Consider the following 24,379-nt stretch of genomic DNA (forward strand, 5'->3'; position numbering starts at 1 on the left):
TTATATTTTTTATATTTTTAAAACCATTTTGTTGACACCGTAGGGATCCTGAACCTACAATCCTGTCATGGCTTGTTCTGGAATACTGCTATATTACCGTATGCAGAGCATGATACCCTAAGAAGCCCAGACGATGGCTGGACTTCACAGGAGTGCCAAGGTGGCAGAGAGGATAAAGATGTGTGGTCCTCTACAGCAGTCACTATACAGTATATAGAGCGGTGTTTCTCCGCTTCCTACACCATTTACATCAGACCTCTGCCATATCTGATAATAGCTGATGGGTAGTGGACAACCTCTTTAGCCATGAGTTGTCAGCTCTATTATTGGCACGCTCCCTGTGATGACATAGCTGCCATTTGTTCCTTCTTTTCTCATTATTCTTACAATATGGCAACTGTGTCTAATGAAAACAAGCCTACATGTTTTGCATTCCTAAAAAATGTGAAGTGGTCATTTTAAAACATCACTAATCACGTGGACGCTGAAGGCATCAAACCCCTGATGTTCCACCATGTGTTCAGGAAGCAAGGTATGTGCTCAGTGTATGAGGTACATATGTAGAACAGTTGAGACTGATCACTTGGGGCCCTGTTTATTACAGTTACTGTAGGCATGTATGCATCAATTTCACATATGACTTATTTTTTGCTAATTTGGAGCAAGTCACATCCAAATTCGACCAGGTTTCTCCTTTTTATAACTATTCCTTTATATGTACTGTGAGGTAGCGCTATTGATCATGTAGAGGGGCACTCACTTCACCGGGTCAATTAAAGCACACAAGCCACGTTTTCCAGTAAACTAAAGTCCAGCAGTTTACTACTTATCATAAACTGCTTATAACATAGTCCATCTCAGTGGCTCGCAGGAATGTTACACACGTAATATCCTAGAGCCTTTCAGTGGCAGCTAAGCCTGCTTGGCTTCAGATACAGTCCTCAGCAAAGTAACAACACTAATGTCCATATCAAGCACCGTCTTTTACCTTTGCCGGGTATAGCTGCTTCTATCAGCTCTGTACTGCCAAAGCTGTGGTTTAAGGCTTACCAGATGTGGTCTCCAGGCTTCGTGCCTTCCAGGGCTAATGGTGCCCCAGGAACAGATATTAGGTCTCTTGCCTCCCTGTGTTTCAAAAACCACCTGGATATATATCTCCTCTGTGCGCACAGTACCTGTGATGATGTCACAGTCATGTGATCACTCACCTGAAGGGAAGGGGTGATCCTATATGAGATGTAACACGTACATGGGGAGGTATGTGGTCAGCCAGAACACACCCCCTCAGACATTTTGGCAATGCAGCAAGTCGCTGCATTACAGTACAATATTTTCTCTAATGCAGATAGTGTAGAACAAATACGCTACAGGAATAATCTAGGCCATACAATAATAATGTAAGCACTTTTCCCTCATATATTGTAAGCTCCCAAGAGCAGGATCTTCATGTTTGAATAATTAAAGGGGTATTTCAGTAAGAACAGGTAATCACCCAGCTCTGCAGAGGTCTAAAGCAGAGATCCTGAACGATCAGTGGGGTTTCATTCATTCATACAAGAAATACCCAAGAGATGGATCTACAGTCGTGGCTAAAAGATTTGAATCAGACCCAAATTGAGGTTTGCTTCGGTGTTTTCAGATGTTTTAGTCGGATGTTTATATGGATTACGGAAGTACAATAATCTGCATTTCAGAAGTTTTTAAACTTTTGACAAATACATCAAGTTTATGAAAAGGCTCAAAATTGGGAAGTTTCCTGGCCACAGACCCAAAATTTCAATGATTTGTTCACCAAGCCACTTAGTTACTACTTTTGCCTTGTGACATGGTCTCCATCATGCTGGAGAAATCATTGTTCATCACCAAATTGCTCCTGGATTGTTGGGAGAAGTTGCTCTTGGAGGATGTTTAGATCCCATTATTTATGGCCATGTTCTTAGGAAAAATTGTGAGTGAGCCCCCTCCATGGGTGAAAAGAACCCACACATGAATGGTCTTAGGATGCTTTACTGTTGGTATCACACAGGACTCACCTTTTTCAGACTAAAATATCTAAAAACACTAAAGAGGCAAACTTTGTGAAAACTAAAAATTGTCTCAGTCTGAATATTTTTGGCACATAACTGTACGATAAAGTATTCACATTTTATTCACTATCAGACATTGTGTATGTCACCCTGGCCTGGATGCCACAAAATATAATAAAGCTGTGTCTGAGAGCAAGGGGGAGGTTCTCTGGTCAGGGGAACATTAGCATGCAATACCTCCTGTCTCAGGCCAGTAGGGGAAGCAGGCTGCCCCTATAAAAGCTGGAACTGGGGGCAGGTTAGAGAGAACTGGACGACCTGTCTCTGGATTGAGAGGTGTCCCAGAGCAGAGAGAGACAGTTGTATTGCACCCTAAGAGGACGTGTGGCGGTAGGAGAGCCACAAGTCAGGTACAAGAGGTGAAGTGCGCCTGTCCTGGCAGACAAAGAACCCAATTTACCAGACTTTGGCGTCTGAGGCTGTGAGGACTCCACGTCCTACAGCAGATAACCAGTCCGCAGGGGACTGTATATTCCTTGGCCTAAGAAGCCCGGAGATTCGGCCACACCAGAAGGGACCAGCAAAGCCGTACCAGGCTGGGAATAGAAAGGGACCCAAGTTGCAGGCCATACGGGCGAGAAGACACGCTGAGCTCGGGAACGTGGGCTGTTACCCTATAAGGAGGAAATAGCCAGATGGAGCGCAGAGAGCACGGTAGGCCTACACCCTCACCCTGACCAGGGCCAATTTCCCGTTTGCTCTCAGACGTCCAGGCCCCCCTCCTAGCCAGGCCTGTTTGTGGGTCAGTTCACCTGTTCTAGTAAAGACCCTGGACTGCAACCTGTTGTCTGTGTGCTCCTTCAGCACTAATGGCGCTGGGACGCCCTACCCCATCACCCCCATCTTATATTATACTGCCCTGGGGCCGCACTCTTCCCGTGGGGAGTCACACTACCCCAGCTGCATACACCATCAGCCCCAGCGGTCTGCCTTGCAGCGGCGGTTTGCACTGACCGCAATCCACGGGTGGCGTAGTCGGACATTACCAACAGCGCATGGCAGACTACCACTGGTCTGACCACCCTGAGCCACGGAACCGGGTTGCCACTACTACCCCCATCGTTTCCCGATTGCCTGGCTCTGACTGCCCCACGGCCCAGGGGGCGAGTCATGCACATGGCTGTGTTCTGGATTTGTATCCATACAGATATGTACATGTAAAAAAAAAAAAATGTCAGGATGGGCCCATGACAAATGGCTTCATAATTTTTCCAAACGTAATGTTTAAATTAATCATAAATGTGGGTGAGTGAACTCCAACAAACAGAAGAGGTCACCCTCTTATAACCACAAGGGATGACCAAGAATTCAGGCCACGTAATATTGATCTCAGCTACGAATATTTTTTGGTCTTTTATGAATACAGAAGGAGCAGACGCACACAATATCTCATAGACATACAAAGACTCACAATGGGCAGTCAAACAGTTGCATTGATGCGCACAACAGGTGAGATTTAACCTTTTAATGACAAGTCAGACTGATTAACTAAAGGTCTGGTTACACAAAGCCTGCTACTATACAGTTGTGCTCAAAAGTTTACATACCCTGGCAGAATTTTTCCTTTCTTGGCCTTGTTTCAAAGAATATGAATGATAACAAAAAACTTTTTCACCACTCATGGTTATTGGTTGGGTGAAGCCATTTATTGTCAAACTACTGTGTTTTCTCTTTTTAAATCTTAATGACAACCAAAAACAGCCAAATGACCCTGACCAAAAGTTCACATACCCTGGTGATTTTGGTCTGATAACATGCACAGAATTTGACACAAATGGGTTTAAATGGCTACTGAAGGCAACATCCTCACCTGTGACCTGTTTGCTTGTAATCAGTGTGTGTGCATAAAAGCTGAGCGAGTTTCTGGGACAGACTCTTGCATCTTTCATCCAGCCACTGACATTTCTGGATTGTGAATCATGGGGAAAGCAAAAGAATTGTCAACGGATCTACAGGAAAAGGTAGTTGAACTGTATAACACAGGAAAGGGATACAAAAAAAATATCCAAGGAATTGATAATGCCAGTCAGCAGCGTTCAAACTGTGATTAACAAATGGAAAATCAGGGGCTCTGTAAAAACCAAACCACGGTCAGGTGGACCAACAAAGATTTCGGACACAACTGCCAGGAAAATTGTTCGGGATGCAAAGAAAAAGCCACAAATAACATCAGCTGAAATTCAGGATTCTCTGAAAACAAGCAGTGTGGCTGTTTCAAGATGCACAATAAGGTGGCACTTGAAGAAAAATGGGGTTCATGGTCAAGTCACCAGAAGAAAGCCATTACTGCGCAAATGCCACAAAGTATCTCGCCTACAATACGCCAAACAGCACAGAGACAAGCCTCAAAACTTCTGGAACAAGGTTATTTGGAGTGATGAGACCAAAATTTAACGTTACATTTGGAGAGAGGTCAACAAGGCCTATGATGAAAGGAACACCATTCCTACAGTAAAGCACAGAGGTGGATCGCTGATGTTTTGGGGGATGTGGGAGCTACAAAGGCACACGAAACTTGGTAAAAGTTGATGGAAAGATGAATGCAGCACGTTATCAGCAAATACTGGAGGCAAATTTGCACTCATCAGCCCGTAAGCTGCACATGGGACGTCCAAGTACATCCCAATATGACAACAATCCAAAACACAAGGCCAAGTCGACCTGTTATTGGCTACAGCAGAACAAAGTGAAGGTTCTGGAGTGGCCATCTCAGTCTCCTGACCTCAATACCATTAAGCCACTCTGGGGAGATCTCAAGTGCGCAGTTCATGCTATACATGCTAGGAATTTACAGGAACTGGAGTCGTTTTGCCAAGAAGAATGGGCAGCTTTACAATCTGAGAAATTAAAGAACCTCATCCACAACTACCACAAAAGACTTCAAGCTGTCATTGATGTTCGAGGGGGCAATACACGGTATTAAGAACTGGGGTATGTGAAATTTTGATCAGGGTCATTTGGATGTTTTGTTTGTCATTAAGATTTAAAAAGAGAAAACACAGTAGTTTGACAATAAATGGCTTCACCCAACCAATTATCATGAGTGAAGAAAAAAGTCTTTGTTATCATTCATATTCTCTGAAACAAGGCAAAGAAAGGAAAAATTCTTCCGGGGTATGTAAACTTTTGAGCACAACTGTAGGTCATTAATTTATTTTACTTGCTTATATAGCACCATTACAATTGGGCTCACAATCTAAACTCACTACCAGTATGTCTTTGGAGTGTGGGAGTAAATTGGAGAACCCGGAGAAAACCCACACAAATGCCTAACAGAAGTTGTCCTTGATTGGATTTGAATAATAGACGTATTGTATGGCAGTTTGATTTTACTATGATCAGATGGTTCACTTTAAGAAGTCTGCTGTAAAAAACATTGTAGTATAACCTAAGGCAAAAATTCATGGAATACTTGGATAACTTGGTCAAGAACATTCAGTTTCTAATTGAGCAAAACAATTAATGTAGTCTACCGTCTGTCTGGGTTGCTACATTATCCCTCTGTCATACCCAAAAAGAGTCACAGGACACTATCCCTTTCATGCCACTACTAAATGGGGATAGCCAGAAGTCGTTTTTCGCCATAAAGTCACAAATTATAGCACACCAACACCATATTTGTACAATAATTTCTAATATTTTTTGCCCGTTGCACGCAAGCTTAGCGGAAGAGAGCGTGGTCACTTGTGGCATGGACAAATACACTTCATATAATTTACACCAGAAATTGGTATAAATCATAATCCACACCTGCGTAGATGTGGTTTTCTGGCGCATGGAGGCCAGAAATGAACAAGAAGAAGCACGGATCACTTAATAAATTAGATGCACCTTATCCAGGCAGTCTTTTTATTAACACTTGCGTATAAAATGCTGGCTTTAATACATTTCCCCCATAGTCTTTAAAGAATGAAAGAACCTGATGTATGTACACAGCCTCTGGTTGCTTAGCCCCATTCCAGTCAATAGGGCAGAGCTGTAATACCAGCTGTAATACCAGACACAATTTAAGTACAGGGGTGTAATTATAGTGGGTGCAGACATTGCAGTTACACATGAGCCCTGGAGCCTAGGAAGGGCCAAAAAGTCTCTTTAACCCTTATGAGAAGACCAATACTATTAAATACCTGCGATGGCTGGAAACCCTCTTGGGCATTTTGCATTGGGCCGCTTCCAGCTCATCTCATTATACTCAGACGCAGAAAACAGACACAGACGGAGCTTCATAGTGCGTAAATCCCTATTATAAATATATATTAAAAATCTGTACTGTAGGGAGTTGGCTAACAAGGAGATCACTGGTTGTAGCCTGTTCCAAATAACAGGATTCTAAGGTCTTAGCTAATACTCAATGAAGAATCGGCATCTTCGCCTGACCACACAGGTCCGCCCAGGGCTAAAACACATAAGCAAAAAAGATTTCTGCATATGTGGATTTTGCCCATCTTCTTCACTAGTTCATTAGGACACATCTATGATTAGTTACTGTAATATGGCCTGAGGAAGGAACTGGTCCAGTGGCAAAACGCATAGCCTGGTTAATCCTAATTAAAACTGTTACTTCCATTTCTGTCAATCTTCACTTTGTCATAAATCAGCAGCGCCACTGGTTACCTTTTTAAAAAAAAAAAAAAAAACTATTTACATTTGTGACTTTTTTTAAGCTGAATTGTGTATTGGGGGTGTGAGGTAGGTCATAGTTACACCTCTAACTTACAAAATTGCCTCTTTAGAGAAAAAGAAGACTTGTACTCTATAGTGCCACCTATTGGAAGCAACAATCCTACAAGTCACAATCAACCCTTTAACGAGTCGTGCAATATGACTTTGGATAAAAGCCAAATCAGAATCTCAATTTGCAGACACAGTGTTTCGGGCTGTTGACCCTCGTCAGTGCAAAGTATGAGAAGTGATTTGGCTAGGTGAGAGGCTCTGGACTGAGGTCTAAGGGGTAACGTTTCTGCTTATGGAGAGTGACACACCAGCTCTGGCACGTGCCATAAGGAGGAACGTTATCCCTTAGACCTCTAACTTATAAATGTCTTGGGTTCTTGCCTTATTTCTCCCCCATACTTTATCATGAAGCTTTGTGTGCACAGATTTTGTGCAAGGCATGAACAAAACAGAAGCTCAGAACAGAATTAAAAAAGCAAAAAAAGGATTTTTGGGTAACTTATAAGATGCCAATTAAGCTGGGAAGGGTGTGGGGGGTTAAGTGTTAGATACACAGAGGAATGTCCATTAAAGCAGATAACAATAGGGTCACCATTAATTGCGTTATCCTGCACTATTTATGGCTTGCCCCCTTGATCCTTGCATATGCCTAGATGTTTGACCTAGGTGATCTTTACAAGGATTTGTGGTGTCCTGGCCTCTTCCTATTTATCCAGGTCAACCAGTTCGCTTCCCTGACCACCACTTATCTCTAGATTCTGACAAGATCTTATGTTCGCAACACAAAGGTAATGTTTTCAAAGATTTTGGCTACGTTCACATGTCCAGTAATCATTAGTTAGAACGGATCCAGCAGCAATCCCTTAAACAGAAAAGTTGTGCAGACAAAACTTTTTTGTCCAGCTAAAAAAAAAAAAAAAAAAAAAAAAATGGATTTCGACAGGATCCGTTTTTTTAACAATGAAGTCTATGGAAAACAGATCATTTAATTAACCATCCGTTTTGTTCCAATTTAAACCGATCCAGTAAGCAAAAAACGAATCCTTTTCAAATGAAAGAAAAACATAAGCAAATTTAACTGATCAGTTTTCCATAGACTTCAATGTTAAAAAAACGGATCCAGTTGAAATCCATTTTTTTAGCTGGACAAAAAAGTTGTATCTGCACAACTTTTCTGTGAAAGCACCACTCCAGAGTTTTGTTTTTTTCAGCGCTGGAGTGGTGCTTTAAGTGTAAGCCTCCTGTCATATATTCACCCTCTGGCTGGTTTTCAGCTCTGCGGCCCCATCTTGTAAATGCAGCTTCTGACAACTGGAAGTCATAGGCTCAGCTCTCAAGCTCTCAATACAAGTCTATGAGAGCCAGAAGGAGGCTCTCAAACACTAATATTGAAAAGTGACCCCCGACGCGCTCCAGCATACACTCTAGCGTGCCGGCAGGTCACTTTTCACAGGAGACGGACCGAAGAGGCGGGGAAACCGATGAAGGTCAGTATGAGACATGGGACTTCCATTTAAAGCACCACTTCAGCGGTGCAATAAAAAAAATAAAAAACACTGGAGTGGTACTTTAAGGGATTGCTGCTGGATCCATTCTAACTGATGATTACTGGACATGTGAACATAGCCTTATGGTTGGACTCATAAGGGGCTGGCAACTATTTCTCGCTAAACATTTTACTAGACATGTGACTGACCAGTTGCTTTTGTAAAGTCTTATGCCTACGAATGGCACAATCGGGGGGCACATAGGTCGGTGGTCCACCGAGTGACACTGACCCCATGTCCTGCACTGATTGATGATCCTTAGGATAGAGACAATGTAATTTGGAGAAAATCCTTTTAATGTTACCTTTTTGGTACAATGGTCCTTTGAAGCGAGTCTGCTCTGAACCACTGCCAGATAGATATATATTGAGTCACAGACAGGAGTCAGCCAAGGGATCGGTGTGGCCGTGTCCATTGCTAACAAACAGTATAAGCCGCGTTAAAAAGTGGTGTCTTAGTCTATCCCTCCCCTTTCTTAAACATTGAATAAAAAAAATAAAAAAATCTACGTCGTGAGCTTATTATTTGCTATAAGGCTTAATCGACATTGTATTTCCTTCTAAGGTGTGTCTTCTCATCTATGAGGCACGTTTTTGCATGCAAAATTTAGAAAAGTTGTCCATATGTAAGCCGCATCCACTGCTATATGACATGACTCACAGAGGCTTATACAAATGGCAGAACCGCATGCATGGGACCTGTACGCCCGGGTATATATACCTCCCAACTCTAAAGGACAAAGAAGGATAGTAATTGTGGCACACACTGCAGCAAATTTTTTTGCAGCTAAAATCAAACTATTAACCCTACCTAATCCATTCTGTGCCTCCACAAAGAAATTGTGGCTTTAGAGAAGCCCCCACAGTTTAATATTGTTTTAATGGCCTCTAATCCTTAGGACTCCCCTACATTTTATGACCCAATAAAGATGCCCAATAGAAAAAATAGGATGTCCCACAGTGTTCCTCACACAGTATGATGCCTCCGTCAATGTTCAAGACACAGTATGATGTCCCCACAAAGTATCACACCGCCATATGATGCCAGCACAGCTGATTGGTTGATCGGAAAGCTGATGGTTCCCAACTTCACCATTGTATTCAACCATATCTGTGTCCTAATGATGCAGATAAAGGAGGACCCGAATCAGTTGGAAGGATGCTGTATGGAGCCTCTGTAGAGGATTTGTGGAGCTTTAAAAGGAGTATTCCCATCTCCTATCCCAATATGTAGTAGGTGTAATAATATTATTATTATTATTATTAGCAAATACCTAGAATTATAAATGTAGTATAGTTCTTCTGATAATGTATGTCGCTTACCCCTTGTGCAGGGCATTGCAGTAGCTTAGGTACCCATGGTTATAACCACTAACAACTAACTGTCAGTATATGAGTGGTCGTAACCATGGATACTTAAACTACTGCCATGCCCTGCACATGGGGTAAGGGACATAGCAAATCAAAAGAATTATACTACATTTCTAATTGGAGGCATTTGCTAATATTATTACACCTACTACATATTGGGATAGGATCTTGGAGATGGGAATACCCTTTTAAGTATGGAAATAAGACTTTAGTACATGGAACAAGCTGGATTTTTGATACATAATCCCACAGAAAAAAAAACCTCCATAAACCTAATAATGAAATCAAAGAAATACAGAGATATAGTAAGAGTCCTATATGGTTTTACTCTATAGGAGACCTATCATACAAAACAGCCATAATACTCCATGCAAAAAGCCTTACAGATGCATGATCCCCACATTTGGTTAAAATGAAGGATGTTAGTCGAGTCCCTCTTGGACCTGCAGAATGCTGTCGCTACAAAGCTTTTTGGCATATCTCATTATAAATATACACCCAGGGCAAGGATGTATTTGCCGTCATAGCCCTGTATACTCTGTTACACCTTTAGGAGGAGTAACCCCTTCAAGTACTCAGGACAAAGATGGGACTAAAGTGTCCATTCCCCAAAGCATAACACGTGCACGTTCTTCTGAGCTTAAGGCGAGATTTTATAGCTCTGCTGTTGTGACTAGCTCATATAATCCAGCACAGATCCATAAAACTCCAATAAATTACAATGTTGCTTGGAGGAATTATTTCCACACGGGAGGTTCAGGGCTTTATATTCGCTTCATTGTTTGTTATGTGTGAACTAATACATCGTAGTGATGACAGCTCCGGGATTCAGACTTTCTTAATACTACTCCTGACATCATCTACATTATGAGAAAAATGGAGCATATCTACTTCAGAAAAGTATTTGCTTCATTTTGACTGCACATCTCCTACTGTTCTGTGTATGCAGTTCCTATGTACACCTATGTGTTTCCATGGTTACACACTACAACCAAAGTTGTAAAGTCATCTGCCTGCAGGCACTTTACCCCATACTCTATATCTTATTTTCCACTGTCTGTAAAAAAAGACAGAAAACAAGGAGTTGACTAACAAGCCTGAAGCACCAGATTACACACCGGTCACGGCAGTCTGTAACCATAGCAACACAGTTCAGGATAGTAGCTGTATACACAAAACGGTATATTTTACACCTAGGTTATTGGCAGCATTGCAGTTTTTCATCAATTTTTGGACTGCTTTAAATCTTTATTCTCTCACAGGTGTGTTCTTGTCTGATCGATGACAGAAATATTTCAATTGTGGATTGGTAATATGTCCGATTAGTCCTAAAAGGCTACATTCCCACAATGAGTTTTTGTATGCTGCATATTTAAAAAAAAAATAGGTGCAGAAAACCTGCATCATCAAAAACTCATAGTGGGAACATAGCCTAAGGACACGTGCACACTTTGAGCATTTGTATCTCAGTATTTATAAGCCAAAACCAGGAGTGGAACAATCAGAGGAAAAGTATAATAAATACAGAAGTGGTGACTTGTTTCTATCACCCTCTCCTGGTTTTGGCTTACAAATACTGATGTAAGATACTGACCAAATACTGAACGTGTGCATGTTACTTAACTGTCCGAAATGATGGAATAAATGTTCAATGGATAAAACCAATCATCTGTGTATCAAAAACAGAAAGGTTCATGCAAATAAGCGTTTTACAACTCAATATATCTTCTGAGATGTACAGAGCCTTATTGTAGCACCCATAGACCATAATGGGGACTTACTGTATGCCCCATTTTCAGACAGACATATTGATGCTTTTTTTTTTTTTTTTTTCCTGTTTAGCTCTGTATGGATCTGTCACAAAAATAGGCTCCATCTGACATTGTTTCAAAGCATTGCTCCTAAAGGAGAACGACTCCCTATAGATACAGCCGCTCATATGGATCGGTATGATTCATTGATGTGTCAATGTCCTCCACACCTAACAATCATACATGAGAAAAACAAAGAGAAAGTATCAAATTGAAAGGTTTACCATTTCCTTGTGTTCTCCAACTTTAGAAGTTTTAGAACTTTTCCATGTAAAGGGAACCTGACAGCTGATACGGATCGGGCAGCATGCATCAGGCACTGGCTGTATGAACTCAGCCAGGTATGTCTGATTATGAAACGCTGCGGTATTACAGAGTAAAACAGTTTAAAATGTAGCAATCATTTTCATTTTTATTTCATAAATCAATACTACACATGAAAATAAACAACTTTGTCATGTATCTTATCAGAGAAATCTGTATCTTTCACCGGCAGGATTGATCAGTCATTTTCCAAATTGTCAGTTCAAGCGTAAAATCTGTACTCAGTGAATGGCAGTTGGTGCTTATAAAGTTCTATGTAGAGGTGAGTCGGAGGAGGTCAGAGCTCCTGCCTCCTATTTGTTTCCCTCTACATAGAATCTTATCAGTAGCAGCTCTCATCTCAGGAATGGTGAAGTCTGTCTTCAGCGTATACAGATTTTTACCCATATATTGCAAATGTTGAAAACGAAAGATCAGTCCTAGTGGAGAAAGAAGGAGATTTCTCTGATAAGATATATTACAAAGTTGCTTATTTTCATTTGTAAAAAAAAATGTAAATGACAGTTACTCTTTAAAAGCTGCTGAGTACAAAGCCACACGGGAGCCTAATCAATCAGACAGGCAGGCCCTGGGCAACTTCTCGCTGCCCGCTGCCCTGGAGTGACAGGTGTTTCCATGTATGCATGTATATGGACCCACCTGTCTAACTAGCCTCCAGTGCAGCCCGGGCTCTGAAATGCCGCAGCGTTTAAGAAGTAAACATATGGCTGTAATCACGCAGCCAGTGTCTGATACATGCTGACAAAGGATGGGGTAGCATGCATCAGCAGTCAGGTTCCCTTTAATACTATTTTACACTATGTATAAAATCTGACAAAGTTATCATGTTAATCCACTAAAAGAACTAAATTAAAACTGGCCAAAATCTAGTATTTCCCTGCTTTACTGAAACATTCTAAAGCCCAGAGTTCCCAACTATTTACTAGTCTCAGCTTGACTTTGGAAACATCATGAAAGTTTCCACTATAGATATTAGCGTTAGCTGCTTCACACACTCTGATTGGTGGAGGAAGGGGCCGGAGCCCCCTCCTCTACCAATGCAGTCAGCGCCTCAGCTGCACGCACATGGATAGGGCGGCCGCTGCTGGCTCTGGTAACAGCTGATCGGCGGGGGTGCCGCGTGCGGGACCCCGGCCGATTATACATTGATGCCTTATCCTAAGGATAGGGCATCAATGTTAAAGTAGTGGACAACTCCTTTAACTTTTGAATTACTCTATTCATTTGACCACATAATGTACTGGAAACCAGGAAACAAATTCCAAGTACGTTAAACTTGCACAAAAAAAAGTGCAATTCCACAATTGTTTTTTTGACTTTTTTATTTGTTCACTATATGGTAAAACTGACATGATTCTCCAGGTCAGTACAAGTACGCAAAGACCAAACATGCAAAAAGAATTCTGAAATTTGTAAAAAAAACAAACAAACAAAAAAAAAAAAACGTAGCTTTTGTTGCCGTTTTCCAAGACCCATAATGTTTTCATTTTTCGGGATATGGGGCTGCGCAAAGACTTATTTTTTGTGCCCTCAGCTGACTTTTTTACTGATGCCATTTTGGGGCAGATACAATGTTTTGATGTCTCCTTACTGCAATGTTGCGGCAGCCAAAAAATAGAAACATGTAATTCTGGTGTTTTTATTTTAAGTTAAGCTACTTTATATTTTGATAGACAAGACTTCTACAAATGAAGCAAAACCAAATATGTGTGTTTATTTCTTTTAAAATTGTTTTTATGCCATTATCAGTGTAGCTCCTGCTGTAGAGGCTGCTCCCCCCCCCCCCCCCCACCCAAGGGTGTTGGGCCCTGGGCAATTGCCCAGTTTACCCTGCCCAGACATCATCTGTCAGGCAGGAGTTTGGAGGTTCCTATACACATTAGACGGGCAGCCATTCCTGCCGTAATCTGCCAGTTCGGCTAACTTGAATGTAATGTGTTTCTGAGAATTAAATGGATCCGACTTGTTGTTATGAATAGGAGTTGATTGCACATGACACCATTGGAAAAAGTGGCTAATTCAAAAGTATCTTCCCCAGTGTGTGTATAATCCACATAATAGTCAGTAACTGCATTTTCATAGAAGTAGGATCATGGACAGAAGCAGCTTCAGAGCTGCACATGATAAATATGTAAGATGTCAAACAAGTTATGTTAAGATTAGAAGTTATTATCATAAGATCTGACCACGTGGGTAACGTGCTATTCAACAGCGCAGAAAATATAGCTAATGTAGATATCAATGATGCATGGAAGGTTTTTAACTTTCTCCAAGCCCTCTACCCGCAGCATGAAGAGCATTCCTGTCAGAGTAACCCTTAGGCCACGTTCAGTATTTGACATCAGTATTTGGTGAGTTTTTTATATAAGTATGTGTAAGCCAAAACCAGGAGTGGGTGATAAATACAGGAGTGGTGACGTGTTTCTATTATACTTTTCCTCTGATGGCTCCACTCCTGGTTTTGGCTTACAAATACTGAGGTAAAAAACTGACCAAACACTGAATGTGTGAACATGGCCTTAGAGGGTATGTTCACTAGTGATGTTTTTTGCTTTTCTAGAGCCAAATGTTTGCACTGCCTTGGGCTGGCGTTCAGTACTGTCTGTGGAAGCAGCCAGACCAGGGCAGCCATCACTTCTGCAGCCTGCATCTCTGGCAATTCTTGGGATTACTAGGTCCTGCGCTCTCGTGAAGCCTCACAAGACATCTTTACCTCAGAGGACCTAGTAAGCACAAAATGCTTCCAGGATGCCAGGCCAAGGATGCAGGCCGCAGAGGTGATGGCTGCCCTGGTCCACCTGCATGGAGGAACAAAGTGGTCGTCAAATTAGGACAACACAAATCTTTATTTTCAACTCCCCTGTGCACGTTTTGTGTAGAAAACATCCGCTGTGAATACAAGACCGACAAGTAAAATGTAAGGTACACTATGGTTAGTCATAAAGTCGGAGTACAAAGTACTCTAAGCATGTAAGTGTAATATACAAGTCTGCAATGGAGGACGAAGTCTTGGCCATCTAAGACAGCTACAATAATAATATGGGGAGAGTGCTGATAAGAAGGCTGTAAAGCTGAGGGCAGCCATCATTCTGCACATTTTATAGAAAATTAGCATTGTAATATTTTATATGCGACGACAAAATAATCTTTTGTTGCAATAAAATTACCCTTAAATACTTTGCTCTGCAGTTTAACATTGTCAATTAAGTTGCAAGTAGAAAATGCGTGAATAGTACTCATCAGATGATCTATAATGGCATTGCAAATATTTCATTTCAGTAGTAGTCTATCAGTTCTTCAACTGCTATGAGACTACAACTCCCAGCATGCCTTGACTGGCAACATTTGTCAGGATGTACTGGGAGTTGTAGTTTAGAAAAAGCTGGAGTTGCAGAACATTTACCTTCAGTGGCGTCTTCTTATAGGATGATGTAGGAAAAAAGATTAGTATGATGTCTTTAAAACACGGTTGTGCAAACAGTAATACAACGTGTGGATGAGACTTTCTGCTTAGCTTATAGGGTTTTGCCACCAGTATGATATGTATATGGGATAACACTGTGATTTAACTTGTTACTTTCTGCAAAGTCCCCCTTATTCATTAGACTAAAGTCGGCCAAACCCACCGGGATCAGTCTACCATCTAATGTCTATGGGAGCTTCCAACTGATGATTTCAGGGGAGAGAAGGATACGGCCATTAGAATTTTAACAGCCAATCTTTTTGTTTGGTGCAGGAGTCCAGCAGCGGCTCTCCGATAGAGAAGACATGAGCACTCGTCTAAGCTGAGCGTTCCTGTGTATGTAGGTATATACATAGCTCCCATTCACCTCAATCTTGGGATTGTGTTGGACGCCACCAATCAGCGCTTAAAAGGGGTATTCCCATCTTCAAGATCCTATCCCAATATGCAGATGTAGTAGTTGCAATGATAATAATAATAATAAAATTATTATTAATAGCAAATACCTCCAAATTTCTAATTGGAGGTATTTGCTATTATTATTACACCTACTACATATTGGGATAGGATCTTGGAGATGGGAATACCCCTTTAATCTGGACCATAAATACAGATGATTTGATTTTACCATAGCCAACTATGCATTTTCTCTGCAGTAGCAAATACTAGAGAAAAGCAGTATTTTGCGTCGCCATTGAATTGAATGTCAGACTATGTAATATATGAAGGGGCCGGGTCCATTAGTACAAAATCCTCTGTATATAAGAGGCATTCTGCTCTGGTTGAAAGATGGGGGTCCCAAACAAGAGACTCCCCTCCGTGACATCCATGGAACATAGTATTGTAAAGTCGATCATTCTTGGACAGAGACCCTCTGCTTCCATTCTACCCTGTCACATTACAAAAACAGCGCTGGAGGCAAGTCAGTTAACCGGTTACTCCTGCCAATAGCAATTAGAGACCTTGTTCATTATAAGGTAAAGGTCATATAAGACCGTAGTATAGTGATATTGCAGAGAAGCTCCTACAATCACTAGCAGGCTAGTCCGGTCGTGTATATGGTATGCACAGAATTTTGGAATTTTTACAGTTCTAAGATCAGGAATACACAACGGGTTTTCCAACCAGATTTGTAGTATAATCAACCGTACTATCACCAGTCTAGGGCTGCCCTTTTTATTAAATAAAGAAATGGGTAGCCCCCTAGACTGATGAGTTTTGTATAGGTCATTGAGAAAAAGTACGCAGAACACACATTAATGTCCTCTGGAAAGAGCCCGACTTTCCAGCAAAACTCGGGTCGGAACTTCCAGGTTGTAGGATGCTGACATACAGACCGGGATCCCAAATCCCTCTACGACCACTCTTGCAGTGAAAGGGATTTATAAGCTAAAGGCTTAGTAAACAATGCAGCAGTGCTGGGTAGATAAAAGGAGCGAGATCTTGCGCTTTCTCTGCAAGTGGGGTCTTGGAGGGTTGTGGGATCCCGCTCTGCATGCAGGTATCCCACAACTTGAAAGTTCTTGCCCGACTTTTGTCAATAACTTATATGTAGAAAAATCACCAGTCCAGAACTGCCCACTCTTATGACATAAAAAGGGTACCACAAAATTTGTGATGGGTAATCTTTGCGAACTCTCATCCACATGCTAGAAAGAAAATCTGCAGTGTAAATTGACGGGCACTCGACATTTCACACAGGTGGTCCATCAATTTACGGTGCGGATTTCACCCTTTGCGATGCAAAGGAAGTGACAAATCAACAGCAGAAACCACACCATGCATGGTCTTAGCCTATAGGGGGTTACCAATGCCAAAAAAAAAAGCAACAAAGAAAAAAACACCACAACATTTTGATGGTCCCCGCCCAGTGTAAGATAATTAGATGGTACCCAGTGATATTAATGTACATCCATTGTTTGGAAGTCCTCTATAGCCAAAAGCCACACTGGATGCTAAATGATATTGGCAAGGCGCCACTTTAATCCAGATAATGTGCCCTAATAGTGTAAAAATATCCCTTTCGACCAGAAGGTCTTAATCATGGTTGATCCTGTTCGAAATGTGTTGGTTTTGCTGACTAAGTGGTCTTGTCTATATTTATGTTCCTGAAATAAATTTGAAGATTTTAGCCCACTCACGGAGTGTCGGACATCATTTCACTGTTAATGTCTGACAAGCTCATGTGCCCGCGCACCTGTTGGAGGATTATACTGAAAGGCTGGTGAGCTGGAACCCCGTTCCCCGTGCCCTAACAGTGCATTTACTAAGCCGTATACTGAACCAGGCAACTTTTTTTAATGCAGAGTCATGCACAAAAAGGTTGTCTGATCGTTCCTATAATTGTGTACTAGTAAGCTACAGAGACTGAAGAATGCTGTGCTGCCACATGGTGCTCTGTAGGCACCGGATTTCTAAAAGAAGCCCTGCTTTTAAAGAAAAGTATCTCGACAATATGTCATCCAATGGAACATGGAAATCTGTACACTCCTTTATGAAATTAAGGGATGCAAAAGGTACAGTATAGGCTCATAGATCTCTATGGGTGCCTTATCAAAGACCTCTCATCCAGCCAAATCAGACCCATTGCTTTGCACTGATAAGGGGCAAACACACCAAAACACGAGTCTACAAATGGTGTGTCTGGTTTGGCCTTTTATCCGAAGACATATGGCAATGCTCGTTAAAGGTTCGATATTAACTTTTAGGATTGTTACACCACAATAGTTGGCACTAGTGTTCAATTCCTCATCCTCTCTGAAGAGGTCATTTGCTTTATTATGGAGCAGTAAATTATCATTCTTGAGGCCTAAAGGAGCCTCAGTTACAGATAAGTAATTAGTTATCAGAACTGGACAAATGATAAGGCTGAATTGAGATTTCCATGAAACAGTCTGAGTCCAGAGTGCCCACAGGTCTCCTGACCCGAAATCAACAGCCTCATATACACTGAGCTTGGGTCAAGAAACCTGCTGCTGCTCCGCACTCAGACCATGTTTTACCAAGCACTGAATTCGTCCCAGGTCCAGACGAACGTATTTTTGGTCTGAGTGCAATCCGACAAAACATCGGATCGCGCTAGGACCAATGTCAGTCTATGGGGCCGTGCCCCCGTCAGATTTTTTTCTTGAACAGAAACGATCCGAGGAAAATAAAATTAAAAAATAATTGCTGCATGCAGGAGTTTGATCGGATATTTGGATCACACTTGCCATGCAAGTCAACGAGTCAGTGGAAACCATCGGACTGAACTCAGATCTGGGTGCAGTCCGATTTCCACAGACTGACAGAATGGAGGAGATGGAGAAATTGTTTTCTCCATTTTCTCGTCCGAGAGAATCAGGTCACACTGTGATGACACTCCGATCAAACTCTGATAAGAGTGTGATTTGCATAATCGTCCCGATTCGCTCATCTGCACCTGTCCTTATAGTGATAATAACAGAAAGTAATTTTAAAAAGTTTCCCCCCCCCCCCACAATCTTATTTGTCATAGCCTTTTTTGGTTTACACATATTCAACGTACATTTTTTAGGTCTTTTTTTTTTTACTTTAGATGACATTAGGGAAAAATAAAAACAAAAACGCCAGGAATAAAGCATAGGAGAATGCCGTATAGTCAATGCAAGAGAAACGCCAAAAAAAGGAAGCAACAAACACTTTCATAATTCCCTATCGGCTTCCAGTTGATTTCTGGCTGCAGAATTTTGTTTTCTACATCGAGAAAAAATGCTGCAAAAACAAAAGCTTTATTGCAGAAGATTACGGTGTGCGAAGGCAGCTTTAGCCTGGCCGTACGTGTGATCCATTATCATGTCTGATCATTGTCCTTTACTACAAAGAGACAAAGTAGCAGGAAGAATAGTGTAGTAACCCTGAAATATTCCCGTAAACGCTCTATTGTGTATCGCTGCTCAGTGCATTGATGGAAAAGACTTTGATTTACAACTTGAGGCTCACCAGCTATGGAGACACTACAACTCCCACTAGATCTATCAGGGCACGATAGGAGATGTAGTTGGACCACATCTAGGGAGCCGCAAGCTGGACATCACTGGGGATACAAGCAAACCCAACAGATTCGGTTCCCCCCATAAATAGGGGGGCATTAAATTACTCACCACCACCAGCAGCAGGATAAGCAGCGGATACAGAGTCCTCATTTTAACGTTTCTCTCTGTAGAGAAGTCAGATATGTTTCTTGTAGCCTGCAGTTGTGATCACTGTATGTTCCTGATCACCCAAAGCTCTTCATTGAGACCAGTCGGACCAGATTCTGCACCCTCCTGGTCCCACCCCTGTAATTCCCTCTACCAAATTCAGCAGAATCCCCCTTTGACAAGAAGCACAAGCTGTGTGCTTAACCTGATCCTCAGTGACAATCAGACAGACACACCTTCCCTGCTGGTATGAGGACAGCTCCCATGCAACTATAATGGCTCTTTAACTCCTTCCTGCCTTGCCAAAACTTGTTATGCAGGTCGACTTCATTCTTTTGTTATTTTCGAAAACTTGCTCTGAATTTGCTTAATGGATTGGATTGTGATAATTACTGGAGTTTCTAGAGAAACTGTCTAATCAGCTCTTTATAATGTCCACCTAAAAAGAGCGGAGAATAGGCAATTCATTGAACAGCAATTGTTTAAAGGGGTTCTCCCGGATTAGAAAAACATGGCTGTTTCCTTCTAAAAACAGCGCCATAACTGTCTAATGGAGATGAACTGCAATAATAAATAATAATAATAGTACCAGACACAACCTATGGGCAGTGGTGGAGCTGTTCTTATAAGAAATTACTCAACATTACATCCTTTATAGTTAATAGGGTCCCGCCTGTCGCAGCATCAGCAGCAGCCGTCGCTGTTAATAAATTACTAGTGTTGAGCGAGTAGGCTTCAATAACCCTTTCGGCTAGCACGCTCTGGTGCTCGCCGAGTATTTTGGCGTGCCTGGCATTTCTTTTACTGTTGTCGCGGCTGCAAGTGCCACGGCTGTTAGACAGCTGTAACACATTCAGAGATTGACAATTTGACAGTCAATCTCTGCATGTGTCACAGCTGTCTAACAGTAAACGAGAACAGTAAAAAAAATACCGAGCACGCCAAAATACAAAGGGTTAATGAAACCTACTCGCTCAACACTATAAATTACAGATAAATTAGATGATAAAGCTTTCACTAGTGGGACCTCCCTCATTGTAGCAATGCAGATGGGTAGAAACGGAGATTTGAGACCCCTTTCTAGCAATTTTTAGGGCCCTCTTTGTATTTGGTGTGGAAGAAAATATCTTTCGAAAATTGCTAAGAAGTACATCCAAAATGGGGCTGCAGTTGCAGTATAAGTCCATAACAGTCTACGGGGCAGTATTCAGACCTATACAACACTTTCCTAATACAGCTATGATAGGTGCAGGTGCAAAAACAGTATATGTGTCCTTTGTAATTCAATAATGTTTCTGTAGCAGAAGCTGCTTTAGAGGTGGGAGTGGGCCTCCTTAACCCTTGGACTCCTGTGCAGCTGCTCCAATGGTATGTCCAATCCATGATGAGCTTCTTGCCTTTGGAGAAGACTCTGATTTAGCTAAATATCCTAAATCATGAAAAATAAACATCAAACGTTGACATATAAAGTAGCTACCTCCAACAGGGGGCACTAGAGAGTCAGCTTTCTACCTCTTGGAGGAGAGCGTCTTTGTATACTTTGAATGGAGCATTGCCCGGACTGAAGCAAACTAGGCGGTCTTCACAAGTAAACAGTAAACCCCCTTGACGTTTAAGTCAAGTATAATACAGCACTTTATGGCTGAACGGAAGGTGGTCACTCAAATCAAGTCATCAGTAGTGATGAGCCCAAGTGCACGTTACTGGAGTTTGCCTAGGGTGCTCGGGTATGCACCGAGTATCGTGGGTGCTCGACTGACATGTTGAAGTCCTTGCGACTGCATGTTTCACAGCTGTTAGACAGCCACAAGCATGCGGGGGTTAGAATAGAAGAATGTAGGATGACATAGTGATCATAGAGGAGCAAGTGTTTTTTTCGAGTCCTTATCCCTTTGATAAAGGCATTTGGCAGTATCTCCTAGTTAGAAATAGCTGTGGACAAACACATTACATTCAACTACACAACAATTATATGTCAATAATAGTCCTGAAATTTTACAGTCCTTTTTAGTTTTACATTTAAAATTACACAGATTAAATCTGGGTGCACATTTCCTCAAGTTCAAAAAAGTTGAGAAATCTCCATTGTGTTTCTCTCATTCTTAGGGCTCTTTCACACGTTCGTGTGTCCGGTACGTGTGGTGACAGTTTCCACATGTACCGGAGACACTGACACACGCAGACCCATTCTAATCTATGGGTCTGGGCACATGTCAGTGTGTTTCTACCAACCGTGTGTCCGTGTGCTCCAGACGCTGACATGTTCGTTTTTGGACAGCACGGTTCACACGGACCCATTCAAGTCAATGGGTCCGTGTAAACATTTACCGCACATGGATGCCATCCGTGTGACATGTGCCTGCAGGATTCATTCTCCCTGGCTCCTCTGCTGATCGGTCGCATGGATTATAGTGGGGGACACTTAGGACATGTGAGTACATGGATTTTTTATTTTATTCTTATTTTACAGGTGGACACTGCGGGAGCAGACACTACTACTCTCATCATTGTCCCTGCTGGTGCTGATCACAGCGCCGTCAGGGAACCATGATGAGGGCAGCATTCACCCAGCACTTGGGAACAGCGCTAACTGTACACTGATTCCCAAGCGCCGATATGTGTGATACTGATGTGGCACATGGGCCGCACACGGTTGCCACACACAGACACACGGGACACGGATATCTCCGGTACCGTTTTTTCCGGTACCAGAAATATATGGACACGTGAAACCGCCCTTATGGTATAAGAAAGGCAGGAAGAGATGAAAGGGTCAAACGTGCTCCCTTGACCTTTGGTTTGTATGAGCGGTGCTGCTGCAGTACTTCATGCCTATGTCACAAACCGACACTGCAGCCAAACAGAAACTGCTGCCGTTTACAAGCAGCCTATACCGTACAGCAAACAATGAGTTAGTCAACATGCAAGCAAACAGTGTTATATAACCTGACAACTAGGTATGTGGTATAAATTAGATGTCTTTTTTAAAATGTCTTTCTGACTATTGCTTCCCTTCTATAGATAACATAGAGCAGGTGTGGGCAATTAATTTTTCCGAGGGGCCACGTGAGAGAAAGTCAATGTTGTGGAGAATCTAACCAATAGGCTGAAATTAATTCTGCTCAATATTAATATTAACATATTAATTATTTTATATTAATTGCATCACTTAACATTGAGCATAATTAAGTATGCTGATATCCCTCTATATGCCGTATGAACCCACACATAGCCCCTCTATATATAGTATGTGCCCCCACATAGACCTCTTTATACAGTGTGAGCCCCAACATAGCCTCCCTATATACAGTATTAGCCCCCACATAAACTCCCTATATACAGTATGAGATCTTACATAGCCCCTCTATATATATATATATATATATATATATATATATATATATGAGCAATCAAATAGCCCCCTGTATACAGTATGAGCCTTCACATAACCCCCTGCATACAGTATGTGCCCCCATATAGCCCTTCTATATACAGTATGATCCCACGGTTGAGGGCATGGTGTGGCTTGTGAGCCACTGTTTCAGCCCTTCTTCTGTCTTGGCCCACAAGCTGGACTGGTACAGCCAGAGGGCTGAATGGTGGCCTGCAGGCCGCAGTTTTTTCAGGTCTGACATAGAGGGAAATGGCCATCTGGTTCTGTGCTGATGTCAATGTAGCACCCCGAGGGCTCGGCCGCTACAGGGGTATTGCACCTCTGCCAGAGGTGTGATATTCCATTCCCGGGTAAGGATGGAGTATGGACCAGGGCTCAGTTAGCTGCATACAGCACACTCACCCCATTTCCGAGGGACAGCTCAACGGTGCTCCCATTAGACAGAAATGCAGGTACGACAGACCATGTCCCTGGCTGGAGTGGGGAGGGGGGAGGAATACCCAGTGATGTAGGAGCAGATAGGGGTTGGTTCCTGAGCGTAGATAGGAGCCCATTGATTGCTGGTCACCTGGGCTCATGGCTAGAGGGAGGTATAAAAGGTGGGCACCATCTTAGGACAGTCAGGTCAGACAGTCTGTTCAGTGAGAGAAGAAGACAGGGAGTAGAGGCTCTGTAGGAGCTCTACTCCAGAGTGGGCCTAGGGAGAGGCCGAGGAAGAGAGTGGAGTGGAGAGAGAGAGGAGGTGAAGGGGAGCTGTGGTTCCTTCTCAGCCCAGCTCCACGAGAAAGGAGAAGAAGAAGGAACAGGAAAGAGGAAGAAGAGAGAGAGAGAAACAGAAGGGCTCAGGAACAAGAAGGCGGAAGGGACCCTAAGAACCCACGAGAATACAGGGTGAAGGGTCAGGCAGATTAAGGGTACCGGATCCCAAGTTGGTGGAGGAGAAACAACCCTCAGCCAAAGACCGGAGGCTGTGACCATTTATTGGTGCAGCACCTCATCAAACCTGCTAGGAAGGCACCATAAAGGACAGCGGGGAACGGGATCCACGTTTACCCGCACAAGTTCGCGGCAGCTGGACAAAAGTGGGTCACTGGTGAGGCAGGCCAGAGGAAGGATTGAAGGGGGTCCTGAGCCATACTTCTGAGCTGCCTGGGAGTTGACCGAGCCCCACACCTGGTGGACGCAGCACGGCTCGGGCGGTCACTGCTGACAGAAGTGACCCGGAACAAATGAACTGTGAGTAAAGACCTTGGACTGCAACCTGTTGTCTGTGTGCTCCTTGCTCCTCCAGCACTAACAGTACTGGGATGCCCTACACCATCACCCCCATCTTCCATTATACTGCCCTGGGGCCGCACTCTTCCCGTGGGGAGTCACACTATCCCAGCTGCATACATCATCAGCCCCAGCGGTCTGCCTTGCAGCGGCGGTTCCTAATAACCGCAATCCACGGGTGGCGTAGTCGGACATCACTTAAAACTTATAAAGGGACTACCACTGGTCTGACCACCCTGAGCCACGACCGGGTCGCCACTACTACCCCCATCAT

At 42.6% G+C, this 24,379-nt stretch overlaps 1 protein-coding gene across 1 annotated transcript in view; it reads right to left on the minus strand.

The window, feature by feature from the left end:
- The window catches only part of CDH26 (cadherin 26), a 98,036-nt gene extending 78,347 nt beyond the window's left edge, over positions 1 to 19,689 (minus strand). The window contains exon 1 of the mRNA XM_073683025.1: positions 19,398 to 19,689. Within this exon, the coding sequence (XP_073539126.1) occupies positions 19,398 to 19,439 (42 nt within the window). The 5' untranslated portion in view covers positions 19,440 to 19,689. The remainder of the gene's footprint in view (positions 1 to 19,397) is intronic.
- Between the last annotated feature and the right edge of the window lie 4,690 nt (positions 19,690 to 24,379).

Source organism: Phyllobates terribilis, unplaced genomic scaffold (genome assembly GCF_046119375.1).
Source record: "Phyllobates terribilis strain yellow unplaced genomic scaffold, ASM4611937v1 Scaffold_5__5_contigs__length_657084704, whole genome shotgun sequence".
Lineage (NCBI taxonomy): Eukaryota > Metazoa > Chordata > Amphibia > Anura > Dendrobatidae > Phyllobates > Phyllobates terribilis.